This window comes from Ictidomys tridecemlineatus, chromosome 2, assembly GCF_052094955.1.
Source record: "Ictidomys tridecemlineatus isolate mIctTri1 chromosome 2, mIctTri1.hap1, whole genome shotgun sequence".
Classification (NCBI taxonomy): domain Eukaryota; kingdom Metazoa; phylum Chordata; class Mammalia; order Rodentia; family Sciuridae; genus Ictidomys; species Ictidomys tridecemlineatus.
Window position 1 is genome coordinate 226,955,019 of NC_135478.1, and position 14,177 is coordinate 226,969,195.

General features: G+C 42.0%; 1 protein-coding gene across 20 annotated transcripts in view; it reads right to left on the minus strand.

Moving 5' to 3' along the window:
- Kmt2c (lysine methyltransferase 2C) overlaps positions 1-14,158 on the minus strand; it is a 271,073-nt gene extending 256,915 nt beyond the window's left edge. For 14 of the 20 annotated variants that reach the window (XM_078040883.1, XM_078040865.1, XM_078040876.1 and 11 more), the window contains exon 1: positions 13,181-13,598. In XM_078040883.1, coding sequence (XP_077897009.1) covers positions 13,181-13,341 — 161 coding nt within the window. In that variant the 5' untranslated portion in view covers positions 13,342-13,598. Of the gene's footprint in view, positions 1-2,025; positions 2,241-12,439; positions 12,900-13,180; positions 13,600-14,094 lie in introns of those variants that run through there. The other 6 variants (XM_078040880.1, XM_078040879.1, XM_040291218.2 and 3 more) reach the window with 4 other exon arrangements.
- Positions 14,159-14,177: the final 19 nt, after the last annotated feature.

The following is a 14,177-nucleotide window of genomic DNA, read 5'->3' on the forward strand; positions in this document are numbered from 1 at the left end:
CACCTAGCATGTGTGAGGCACTGGGTTAGATCCTCAGCACCACATAAAAATAAATAAATAAATAAATAAATAAAGGTATTGGACACAGTATAACTAAATTATAACTAAAAACTATATGAAAAATAAAAAGAAGTGGGTATGTGGCAATGTAGCTCAGTAGTAAACTGCCCCTGGATTCAAATTATCCAATACCAAAACAAATTAATAAATGCAAACAGTAATTGGGGGGGGGAGGGGTTTAAACCCAGAGGCACTTAACCACTGAGCCACATACCCAGCCCCTTTTATTTTTTATTTTGAGACAAGGTCTCGCTAAGTTGGTTAGGGCCTCACTTAAGTTGCTGAAGCTGGCTTTAAACTTCTGATCCTCTTGCCTCAGTCTCCCAAGCCCTGGGATTATAGGCATGTGCTACCTTAGGGCCAGCTCAAATAGGAAATTTTTTAAATGTTCAATAGAACCACTAAATCAAGTAAATAATTAAGACTGAAGTACTGTTTTCCAATTTTTAAGCAAAGATTTTGATACACCATGAACAAAAAGATTCAAGGAAACTGGCCCTATCACATATTGCCACTGATATTATGAACTGATATGGTCATTTTTGAGGGAGAGACATTTAAATTTTTATTTTTTTACAGTACTGGAGATTGAACCCAGGGGCACTCTACCACATCCCCATCCCTATTCATTTTTGCTCCTGGGGATTGAAGTCAGGGTAGCTCTACCACTGAGCTACATCCTGAGTCTTTAATTTTCTATACAGGTCCTTGCTAACTTGTCCAGGCTGGCCATGAACTTGCAATCCCCCTGCCTCAGCCTCCGGGGTAGTTGGGGACTATGGGTATGCATCACTACTCAGGGCCTCAAAGTTTTAATGAAAGTTTAAGAGTTTATATTTAGTAGAACCTACTTAGAATTCAGTAATAGACAATGTTCTAAGGCTTTCTTAACATGTATACTCTCCTTAATTCTCTCAATGACAATAAGAAGTCTGTTATCAATTCTATTTTATAGGTGAGGTAAGTAAACATACACAGAGAGAAATTAAATAGTTTACATAAATCCAACAACTAGAAACTGACAGAGATGGAATTTGACACCAAAAAATGGACAATAGAGCCTATACTCTGGTCAAGACATATGGTCAATCCTAAAATCTTTCTTTCTTTTAACCTAGTGACCCAGTCTAGGGAAATTTGCCCTATAAAATTAACTCAAATATAAAAAAGGGTTCTATATAAAAATGTTTGCCAGAGTAATGTACACAGCAGCAGAAGGTGGGGGGTTGATGGACAGGGCAACAGGAGAAAGAGGTGGGAGGACTACTCAGTTTACTCAGGTACCCTTCAAAAATATTGCGAAGGTTAATAACATAAACATTTCCAATTCCCAGTACCAATATATATATATATATATTTAACATGTTAAAGGCAAAGTAGGCAACAAAATCTTATTTCTACCATGACTACATCCATAAAAGCAAATCGTGCACATGAAAAAGCTGGAAACAGATCAGAGTAACAGTTTGTACATTAGAATGGCAAGGAAGAGTGAATTTTTATTTTTTTACCCATGTTCCAAATTTTTTGCAACATATCATTTAAGTAAAATTAAAGTAACCAAAGTAACAGATTTCCATGATTAAACATCCACAGGTTACATGATGATAGTAGAAAAAATTCATACTCAACCTGAAAAAGAGCAATGTTTGATTCCAAAAGTTTTAGAAAACAATATTATATATTGTTTTATAAATCATGCTCATTTTAAACTAAACTTAAATTCTATTTTAATCAAAGTTCAAATAAGTCCCAACCTTATTTGGGACTTACCAGAATTACTCCAAAGACCAGAGGTAGAAGTAGCCTACATAACGTGGGTAGGTAAAAGTTACCATGAACTTGAACAGGATTCACAAATACAACTGAGAAGTATGAGATCTTGTAAATAAACATTTGATATGTAACTCTGACAATAACTAAACCCAAAACTAGTTTTCTTAAACTCAAATGACAAGTTCTTACCCAGCATTGTTCTCCAATGACAGTACTGAGTTAGTAAGGAGGATCCAGGACACCTGTCACCACAGGACCCCTGCAGTGCTTCCATGCTCCAGCTCTTCTAGCAATAGTTCCACCAGCCCAGGGAGAAGGGAGAGGAAGATAAAGGGGCTCAACAGAAAGAAGCGTTGACGGAAGGAGTAAAGGGTCGCCAGGGAGGCTAACAAGTGAGCTATATTCTAAAGACAAAGGAAAAATAAGAGGAGAGATGAGGTCAGAATAAGAAAGGGAGGACAATTCATGACATAAATTATTACTGTGACGGAAAAAGAAAAAAAGTCTACATTTGGATACATTCACATGCTTCATCATCTTTAAAAAAAAAAAAACTCACAAAAACATAAACCAAAGAATATCAGAAACTAGTCACTAGGGCTCAATGTTGAAAGCCCTGTGGTCAAGCTGGAGACACGCACAGCCACCTTCCTCAGCTGAGTTCTGACAGTGCGGCTCTCACGCTGCAACACTGGGGTTTCCACTCGGACTTTCCTATTAATTGCACTTGAAGTACTGAATCCAGGCAGCCTAAGGCTGTCTGTGCAGCACCTCACTGCCACTCGTTATGCTTCCATGGGCCTGCTCGGGCACAACCAAAACAGACACTTCTGACACACACCAGCCACAGTCTGCTGCAACATGACAAGGCCCACAACAGATCATCATCTATGAAGAGTTTTCACAAGAAGAAAAAGCAATGATACTGTCTGCTTTCTAAACACTCCCTTCAAGTACCCAGCATGGAGGAGAAAGAAACTTCATCCCATCTTGCACCCAAGACAGTTTCCATCACAGAGCACTTCCTGCTTATAGAAATGCTCTTGTTCCAGGGGCTATGAACCCTGAACCCGTCAAAGCTTCTGGATACACATCAGATTGTCCCTGAATCCTCTCAAATTACACAAAACTTATACATCTAGATTCACGTACATATTCTACTGTTGAAACAGAGAATACACCAAAGGGATCCATAACTCCAAAGAGATTAAGAACCACATTCCATAGAACCCACACTGCACTCTGACAGACAAGTCAGTTGGGCAGATCTCATCTCTTACTGCTTGTGCCTATTTAATACAAATACAGGACCCCATGCTACCTACTGTCCACAGTCACTTGTCAATTCCAACAACCTTGAGAAACTGGTGCTGTTATTATTCTACTTAGCAGATGGAATAATTGAAGCACTAAGAAATCAAGTCATTTACCCAATATCACACAGCTGTTTGAAAACTTAAAACTTCTCCAAATGAAGTGTGACTATTCACTTGTGCACAGATTTTTTTACTTCTATTAGCTGACATGTCTTTCTGCTTAACATTCACCTGATTCAGGGAGAAAATTAAGTGATTTTTATCACCAAAGACTCATCTTTGCTAGATTGCCAACTACAAATACATAGACCAGGAAATTCAGGAAAGGCCTTAAGAATCACAATAACTGAAAGAGGAACTTGAAAGATGTTTGTCCTGGGATAAAACCTGGTTTGGAATTTTTAAGCTAAGAATCTGATAAATTTAAAGGTATCTGTTGATGACATGATCCTGTCTGGAGAAAATCCTGAAGAATCTATAAAAACTACTAATACTAATAAGTGAGTTTAGCAAGATAACAGAATACATAACCAATAAGCAATTGTATTTCTATATACTAGCAACAATTTTTAAGTGAAATTAAGAAAATTCCACTTAGCACAGCATCAGAAAGTACTATTTAAGGAATAGGTGTAGCGAAAAATGCACAAGATTGCTTTATACTAAAAATCATGTTAAAATTAAAATTCTTCATTACACTGAAAATTATTGCTGACGGAAATTAAAATCAGAGGTCATTCATTTGATGCTTAAAAATCACATATGACAGAACATAAGCTCCAGTTTTATGGTTGCTTTTCCAAGACAGGCATGATGTTTCTCCTCTCTTTTAACATTCAATGACTCCCCTACCTATTGTCTGCAGTAAAAAATCAAAAATCCCAATTTATATCTTCCCTTCCTCTTTTGCCACATAAAACGAGTGTGTTTTTTGGTTTTTGGCTTTTGGTTTTTGTTTGTCTATCTGTTTTTTTGTACCAGGGATTAACCCTCTAGGATATTTAACCACTGAACCATATTGCAGCCCTTTTTACTTTCATACAGGTTCTCAGTAAATTGTGGAGGCTAGCCTTCAACTGCAATCCTCCTGCCTCAGCCTCCCAAGTCACTAGGATTACAGATGTGCACCACTATACCTAGCAAGATTTTTTCTTAAAAGGCCAAGGCCAGAGTCAGTCGGACTCAAATCCTGACTCAATCTCTCACTATGTGACTTTCCTAAAACAACTTCTTTATCTATAAAACTGAAACTAACAATTCTGCCATGTGATAATTACTAAAATATGGTTAGCTTCTGGTAAGCACTAGAAGTGTCTAAAACATACCAGCCAAGTTCTATTTTCTTACCTACCCTGCTCCTAAAGTAGTTCTCTTGGGAGAGTTTGTTTTTATTTATCAAGACTCCCTAAAATAAGACTGCAAATTGGTGCAACCACTATGGAAAGCAACATGGAGATACCTCAAAAAACTTGGAATGGATGCATCATTTGACCCAGCTATCCCACTCCTTGGTTTATACCCCAAAGACTTAAAATCAGCATACTACAGTGATGTAGCCACATCATTGTTTATAGAAGCTTAATTCACAATAGCTAAACTGTGGAACCAACCTAGATACCCTTCAAGAGATGAATGGATAAAGAAAATGTGGTACATATACACAAAGGAATACTACCCTGCCTTAAAGACGAATGAAATTATGGCACTTGCAGGTAAATGGATAGAACTAGAGAATATCACGCCGTGTGAAATAAGCTAATCCCAAAGAACCTAAAGCCAAATGTTTTCTCTCATAGCCGAATGCTGATCCATAGAGGGGCAGGGGAAAGGGATATTGAAGAACTAAGGAACTTTGGTTTGTGTAGATGGGAGTAAGAGGAGAAGTGAAGCTGTGGGGATGGGAGGACGGTAGAATACCCTGTATACATGTACAATCACACCACCGCAGTGACTCTGCACGGCAAGACCAAGAAGAGGTGTGCTCCATTTGTGTACAATATGTCAAAATACATTCTACTATAAAATAAATAAATATATTTAAATACCAAAAGTGAACTAATTTACTAGAAAGAAGTATGGATGAATATATATTTAAAATCATAGATGTATATTACTTTCTAAATATTTTTCCTTTTTATTGAAAATTGATTAAAGGAGATATTGGGAAAAATTTCTGCAATTGATATGTAAAAGAATTAAAATCCAGGCTGGGGATATAGCTCAGTTGGTAGAGTGCTTGCCTTACATGCACAAGGCCCTGGGTTCAATCCCCAGCACCACAAAAAAAAAAAAAAGAATTAAAATCCTTAATATATTATGTGAAATAGCTTTAACAGAAATGAAATATTATTGAGGAAATTACAGATTCAAGAGAAATGTACAATATGATGCTATCTATATAAAACTGTTCACCTATGCTTACAGTCCAAAAATGTATATAAAAATACTATATCTTTGTATAAAAAAGAATAATATGCTATAAAAAATAATATTCTTGGGGCTGGGATTCTAGCTCAGAGGGAGAGCATTCGCCTTGCATTCATGAGGCACTAGATTCAATCCTAAGCAGCACATAAAAATAAAAAAAATAATAAAGATGTAACTAAAATAATAATAATAATATTCTTATATGCATGGGATAATTTTTTGATAATTTCATTTTCTTCCTTGACAATATTTGTATTAAGATTTTATAATAAACATCTAATAATTATTTTTTTTAAAAAGACTCCCTAAAATAAGGTTTGCCTTCTCTAAACTTCTTCAACACTTTATGCAAACTTCTACCATAACATGTCATTCTGCATTATTAGTATGCACTGACTTGTGAGGAATTGAAGCAAGGGATCTTGTTTTATTTTGGTCTCTCCAATGTATAGTACACCATAGATGCTCAGTAAGTTCCTTTTGTCTAACATGTTCCTGGGACAACGAATAGAAAAAGTAAACCTGACTGAGAAAAAAACATGCTTACGGAACATATCCTAAAGAAAAAGAAAAAAGATTTTTAAGTCACCTATAACTCATTACATTATATAGCAATATTAATATCTGATTCCTTCCCTCCTCCCATCTACATGAATGGAACAAAACCAGGAAGAACAAAAGCATGAAGCACAGTAAAGAAAGAATCAAGAGTCAAACCCCTATGCTTCCTGTATTATTTCTAGCTCTGGAAATGTCTTTTATATTTAATTGTATATTAAATGCAACCCCTTAATTAAAATGCTGTAATATAAAAGTCTACCAGTCACATTCAATCATAGGTAACAAAAAATACTCCAAAGCCAAGTAATTTGTGGGCTACCCTCTCTAGTGTTCATTAGTGCTCTTCACCACGTATTTCCAGTTCTCTCTCCAGACTCATGATTGGGTTTTACTTCCTCGTCCCCATGAAGTCAGGTACTACAACACTACTTTTTCTAGCCAATGAAACAAAGAGAACTGACGTGCCACTTCTGGGTACTATTTTTAACAGCCAGAGCACCATCTACCATGTTACTGGCAATGGTGGAAGGACAGAGTGGAGCCCCCTTCAGCCTCCAGAGCTAAGGCAGAGCTGCCAATCCAGCCCATGACAAACACACAATGTAAGCAGGAAATAAACCCCTGAGGACGAAGCCACTAAAAACTGCACTTCTTTCTTACCACAGCATAATCTAGAGATTCTGACATACACATAAACAGTACTTAGTATTTCTCTACATCACCCCAACTTCAGTGTTAAGACTATTCTGCACAAAACAGGAACTCTGGTCTATCAGCAAGTTTTTAAAATAAGAAATGTAGGTATGATGTTTTTAAAGGGAAAAAAAAACAATCAAAGAATAGCAGAATTAATTTTTCAATGAAAAGATTACAAAACTTTAACTGTACATAAAAAAGGCACAGAGGAGCTGAGCGTGATAGTATATGCCAGTGATAAAGGAGGCTGAGGCAGGAGGATCACAATTTCTTCTTTTTAATATTTATTTTTTAGTTGGACACAATATCTTTATTTACTTACTTTTATGTGGTGCTGAAGATGGAACCCAGGGCCTCCCATGTGCTAGGCAAGCGCTCTACCGCTGAGCCACAACCCCAGCCCCTGGAGAATCACAATTTCAAGACCAGCCTCAGCAACTTAGCAAGGCCCTAAACACTTAGTGAGACCTTGTCTCAAACAGCTGAGGATGTAGCTCAATGGAAAAGTGCCCTTGAGTTCAATCTTGAGTAACCCCCCCCCCATAAAAGGGACAAAAGTAGTACTTAAGTGGGAACATACTATTAATCTATTCTCCACAAAATAAAAACTTCTACTACATCCTTACCATGCTGAGTTCACTAAACTAGGGTTGGAGGTACAGACCGTGTGCCTAGCATGTGTAAGACCCTGGGTTCAATCCTCAGTTTACAAAAAAAAAAAAATAGACTAGAGACTCAGAATTCAACATAACACTGCAAACACTACCCATCAACTGGGGCTGGCCTTCAATCATTTGCCACCCCAAGTGGTTCAACATCACTATTAGATGTTATAAACTGCTCAACATGGGAGAGACTTCTAGCTGCTTCATCGTTCACCATTCCCAAAGTTAGTAACCAGACTCTGCATATTAGGCAGCAACATGCTCAGCAAAGGGACTGCACTCCCAGCCTCCTCTGCAGCTACATGGGTTACTGTGCCTAGATTCTAGCCATGAAATGACACAAAAGCTAAACATGCCACTTCTGAGAAGTATTTTTCAAAGGGAGAGAGTGTACCCTTGGTCTCCTCTTCCTCCAATCTGCTTCATGGGACACAAGACAGAATAACTGGAGCTCTAGAAGCCATTATGCAGTCTTAGGGCAACAGCTATACTCCAGAAACCTCCAAGTAGTAAGATAGGAGACAAGACCCTGGTGACTTTGTGGTGCAGAGGCACCATACCAGCCTACTGCCCACATTCCAGAATTTGATGTGAAAGAGAATTAAACACCCAATTCAAGTCACTATTATTCTGAAGTTATCTATCACACATACTGAATCCTTACACCCTGCTGTTGGCAATAGGCTCAGAAATACAACCCAGATCTTTCAACAGAGTCCATGATATAGAAAAATAAATATATGAGATCTCTGTTAGTAAGTCAAAAAGGTAAAATCATACCTTTCTTTAATGTTGATGATTTTAATTCTGCTATTTTCCTATTATTATTTAATTATAGTCCAATCTACAGAGATAACTGCATTTTTAAGTATCATTTAAACTCAACAACAGTAACCTATCTCTATTTCAAAATATTGTAGGGAAATAAGGGCCAAAAGCAGAGGACAGCCTCATTTAACTATCTCAATAAAAGAAGTTCAAAAAAGAGTACGCTTGTTATAGTTTGTATCCCACATATTAAGTTCTTAGAGGCTCTAACTCATAAAGCCAAGCCGTCTGCGTCTATTACGTACTGCTGATCAACAACCACCACAAAATAGATTAAAACAACCATTTTATTTATTCATGATTTTACAAGCTGGGCTAGGCTCAGCTGCATGGTTCCTCTGCTACTCTCACTGGTGTTCGCTTTTGTGATTGGGTTCACGGAGCAAGTCACCCAGGGTCTGAACCAGAGTATAAAGCCCACACTGTTTAGTCTATCTTCAAGAACCATCATGGCATGGTACCATCCCCTATATTAGGCTTCTTTTCTAGTTACACTCACCAGGAAAACACCTTTGTAACTTCCCTCCTCAATAATTTCATGCCCACTATATATTCTCTCTCTTTTCACTCTACTTTCAGCAATTCCTCAAGGCTTAATTCAAGTACTACTTCTCTATATCTTTGAGGACTTCTCTCTGCCACAGTAAATCTGGAAGAATTGACTGTCCGTCCCTGCACATGGTGCCTGCACAACTTACATGCTATGTAACGTGAAAGATCTAAGAACAAGGTAATAGAAAGCATAAGACTTTTCAAACCATTTCACAATTGTGCACCATACATAATCCCTGCTGTCGTAAAACAACAGAAGCCCCAGGTGTGGTGATGCACGCCTGTGATCTAGGGACTCAGGAGGTTGAGGCAGGAGGATCACAAGCTTGAGGCCAGCCTGGGCAACTCAGTGAGGACCGAAGCAACTTAGCAAGACCTTGTCTCAATATAAAAAAATGAAAAAGAGCTGGGGATGTGGCTCAGTGATAAAGTACCCCTAGGTTCAATCCTCAGTATCAAAAAAAAAAAAAAAAAACAGAAAAAAAGAAATGTAGAATAATTCTATATTTTGTATAGGCCTTTTCTAAAATATTGAAGTATAAAAAGAGCTGTGTCATTTGTCCGTAACTTGTTCCCAAGTCCCTCAAATTCTCCAAGTAAAGAACTGACATTTCCAATTCTAATTTCAAAATTGGTATTTCTACTATATTTTCACAATAACCACCAGCATACATTTATATGCAAGGGTAATCATAAAAAATAAATTATTTTCATGTCACTCCATTTATCACTGAGTCACATCCCCATAACTTTTGCAACTTATCTTGCCAAGTTGTTCTGAAAATAGCCACTATAGCAGAAACATGATAAAGAGATTTTTGAGAAAGTAGGAAGGAATTAATCAACTTGTTGAAATTAAGATAAAAGGAGACCAAAACAATATAGAAAAAAAAATTAAAGAGAAACACACACACACACACACACACACACACTGATCAGAGAGTTTATTCCAGGGCTGGGAAGTAGCCATCTGGCATGCATGAGGCCCTGGGTTCTATTCCCAGTTACTGCAGGTGAGGGGTGGGGGAGGGGATGTGAACCATGTAATTATGCTCAAGGTAGCTCTCTAATATAATAACTGTCCTCTGAAAAGACAGTGGTTCAGGGTATAAACAGTTGACTCAAAAAGGGCCAAGGACAGTGCCTGACAAATCCTATCCCTACTACCTGCTGATACAGCACCATCCCCACTCTATTCCTCACAAAAGCTTTGATAACTTGGTAAGAAATATGGTAGAATGTTTCTTTGGCTTCCCAACTTAGTAATGTGAATTTATGGTCTAAGGAAGGAGAAAATAAAATCAAAGCTTCAGGAAAAGTTCTGTTAATAGAAAAATCATTAGACGTTTTACATGTACTCACCCTGGCATGAGTCACTTTGCCAGTGGTAAGACCTGATAAAAGATTATGAGCTACTCCAAATAAGCAAATAATTAGATAGTCTTTACAGTTGAGGAGAACTTTAAGACAAATGTAAATTGACATTTGTACAAGAGGAAATCACTATTTATGTACCACTTTTCAAAATGTACCTCTAAAATTAATAACTTCAAATATTTTAATTTTAGGTACTAAACATAATTTTTTAAATAGTTAATGTAAAGTCAGTAAGTATGTAGCCTATGCTTTTTTTTCCCCAGTTGTAGACAGACACAATACCTTTATTTATTTATTTTATATGGTGCTGAGAATGGAACCCAGTGCCTAACATGTGCAAGGCAAGTGCTCTACCACTGAGCTACAACCCTAGTCCCTAGTCTGTGCTTTTTAAATATGATAAAACACATACACAAAAAAATAAGCTAGCTAAAACAATAAAATGCTCTATTTAATTGCCAAAAATTCACCCTCTAGGAAAGCATAACAGGCAGTGCACTACTATTTTTTAATCCAAAAACAAATACACTATTTAAAAAATGTCATGTTATTTCTGTAACTTATTCCACTAAGTTAGTGACCATCTAATTATCATTGCCCATTTTAAAACCATTGTCTTTTACATTCCACAAAGAATACTTTCATTTCTTCAGTGAATTGTTTGCAATTTCACATTATTTCATGATTATAAACCTAAATTACATTTGTTATATACATCAGTTTTGCTTTCAGGGTGCCCACTGACCAAATACAGGGTCTTTTCAGCATGGATTCTAATATGGTGTGGAGACACAGTGAAAAACCTTCTCTTTGCTTTCTATTTCACATGCTATTTTTCATTCACACAATTCTAAAGCAATTGGAGATTCCATGCCCTTGGAAAGCCACCTAATTTTAAAGAATTCACTAAAAGATTGGAACCAAAGTTATCACTAGACTTACTTTCCCTATAAGAATACTGTACTGGGGTGGTGGGGGGAGAGGCTTGGTAGAGAGCTTGCATAACATGATTGATGCACTAGGTTCGATGCTCAGCACCTCATAAGTTTAAAATAAAGATATTGTGTACACCTATAAGTAAAAAATAAATATTAAAAAAAGAATAGTGTGCTAGCTAATAAATATAAAGGAAAAGATTCTTCCGACACAGAATTACTCAAGACATTTCCCAAAGTTTTGATAATTTATATTGTTACATTACATTTTCATTCTCTGGAAATTTTTCAGCTCCTCAAAAAGCCACCTTTTTCTTCATTTATAATATGAGATAAAAACTAAAATAAGAAAGTGATCAATACACTAAATCAACATTCCTTCGGTGCTCCCTGGACTTGCACTAATACAACTGAACTCATTTCAATAGTAAGAGCATGTGCATGTGTGTACATACATGCTTGCTTTCTTGGGAGGCTAGGAGTGTTGAGAGCATAGACAAGACTACCCTTTCTTTCTAAAGGAGAAATTTAAATGCAAATATGAAACCTGATTCAATAAGAAACCAAGAAATATTTTTCACACAGTAAAAACAGGAAACAATTGAAGTAAAATCCTAATATGGTTTGTCCCATGTTGCTTTAAAGAATACAGAAAAGGGGCGAGAAGTCTACATTTACTTAAAACTCCACCTTCCTTCTCAAATTTTAGTTAATGCAGGCATATCGATAGTATTTCATATCCGACATTGTATTACAAGTGGTATAATAAACAAACTCTAACTTTGTATCACAAAGAAGCTAATACAAAGATGGATACATCCTGTGCTTGTTTCCCTCAAGATCTGTTACATGTTACAGCTGGGTAAGAGCTGGCAACAAAGTATGGAGACAACTGAAGGCCCCGAATCATTTTGTAGTTTAAAAAAAAAAAAAAGTACATTCGGTTAGGAACTTAAGGGGTTCCCACAACCCCCGCCCTGCTATGGCTCAGTAACACTACTATTTTTACTCCAAATCACCAAACATAACAATACTACTCCTAAACGACTGCATCTGAACCAGAGTCTAGCCATCAACGGGCTGGCTGGCGTGCACAGGTACCAGCGCACCTCTCCACGACCAGCAGTTCAATGAGAGTATCATACAATGGAATGAGTAAGCAGCACACGCCATTCTACAACTTCGAGAAAGACAAGCAGGGATCTTCCACAGCACCCCGAAGAGCCACAATAGCTGAGCGACTCACCGGCAATCAAACGGGTTTCTTAATTTACAGGCAAAGTTGCCGCAATTGCCATTTTGCAGAACCACCCCAGACACCTCGGCAGCTGGCGTGCAGGGTCCTCAGGTACGCTCGAAAAGGACTGAAACCGCCTCCCAGTCCCGCTGGAGCCGCGGCTGCAAGTCGGGCAACAGCCACCCGGCGTCCTCCGGGTCCAGGAGCTCCCCGCCGCGGGCCCGTGTAGGCACCGGCCGGGCTTCCGCAGCCCGGGTAGCCCGCACCTGGCCGTGCACTCGGGCGGCGGAGGGCGCCGGGGGTGGGGGAGAGGGAGCCCGGGGCTCTTAACGCACCCCAAGGAACAGCGGCAGGTTGGCTCAGGAAAAGTTGCGAGAGCCGCCAGCTGACAAAGGAGGCCCTGCCGGCTCCTCCGGCCGCTCTCGCCGGCCGCTCGGGACCCCCGGGCCTCGGCGTTTGACAGCTCGGGCCGCGGCCGCCCGCCGGGGCGCCACCTGGGTGCGCGTCGCAGAGCCTGTGACGCCCGGCCAGGCCACGGAGTCGACAGAGCCGTCCCCGAGCAGCGCAGCCCCGGGCGGCAGCGCGCGAGGCGGAACTAAAAGTAAAGTGCGCGGCGCGGGCGGCGGGACCCCGCGTCCGCCAGCGCCGGGCCACCCCCGCGGGCCGGGGGCGCGGGCCGGGCCGGGGGCGGGCGCCTGACAGCCCGCGCCCCGCGCCGCCGCGGCCGCTGGCTCCGCGCGCTCAACTTACTTCTTTCTGGCTCTCTGGAAAGGGGAAGCGCCATCTTTGCGAGGCCGGCCCCGAGGTCTTTTGTCTGCGGCTGCGGGGCTCGGGGCCGGGGCTCCGGGCTCCTCGGGGGGTGGTGGCGGCGGCTGCGGCTGCTCCGCGCTCCGGTCCTCCTCCGACGACATCCTAGTCACCAGGAAAGACACATGGGTCCCGGTCCTCCTCCTGGGGGGCTCCTCCCGCCGCCGCGGCCGCCGCCGCCGCCGCTGCTGCTCGGGTTCCTCCTCCCCGGCTCAGCCTCTCGCATTTCCCGCAGCCCCGGGAGCAGCAGCAGGTACCGGGAGAGGCGGCCGCGGGGAGCGAGCAGGACACGCACTCACACACATCGGCGCGGGAGCGCGCTCGCGGCGCGCGGGGACCGGCGGGGGCGGCGGTGCGGGGCGGGGCGGGCGGGGCCGCTGTGCGGGGCGGGGCGGGCCGGGCGGCGGTGCGGGGCGGGGGCCGCGGGCGGGCGGGGCGGGGTGGGGCGCGGGCGGCGGCGGGCGGGGCGCCGCGGGGCGCCGGGGTCTTGCCGCGCCCCTCCCCCAGCCCCCGCGGCGCGCGGAGAAAGGGCCGCGGCGGGGGCGACGGCGGGCGGGCGGCCGGGCGGGCGGGGGTCGCGGCGGTGCCCCTCCCCCGCCGGCGGCAGTCCGCCCGTCAGACGCCGCGGCGAAGTTTTGACAGCTGCTCCAGTTGTTGTGGTGGGTTCCGGGCGGCGCGAGCGCCGGCCCCCCGCTCGCTCGCGCCCGCGCGCACACGCTCGCTCGCACTCGCTCGCCCTCCGGGGCAGGGGAGGAGGAAGTTTTGCGGGTGTGCGTGCACCACACACACACACACCCCACCGTGGCCGTCGCGCGAGGCCCGCGCCCGGCTCCCCCGGGGCGACCCGCACCACAGACCTCTCAAACTCGCCGCCGTCTCGCCCACACACGGCCGCTCGCGCCCCCGCCCCCGCTCCCGGCCCCCTCCCGCCCCCCGCGCC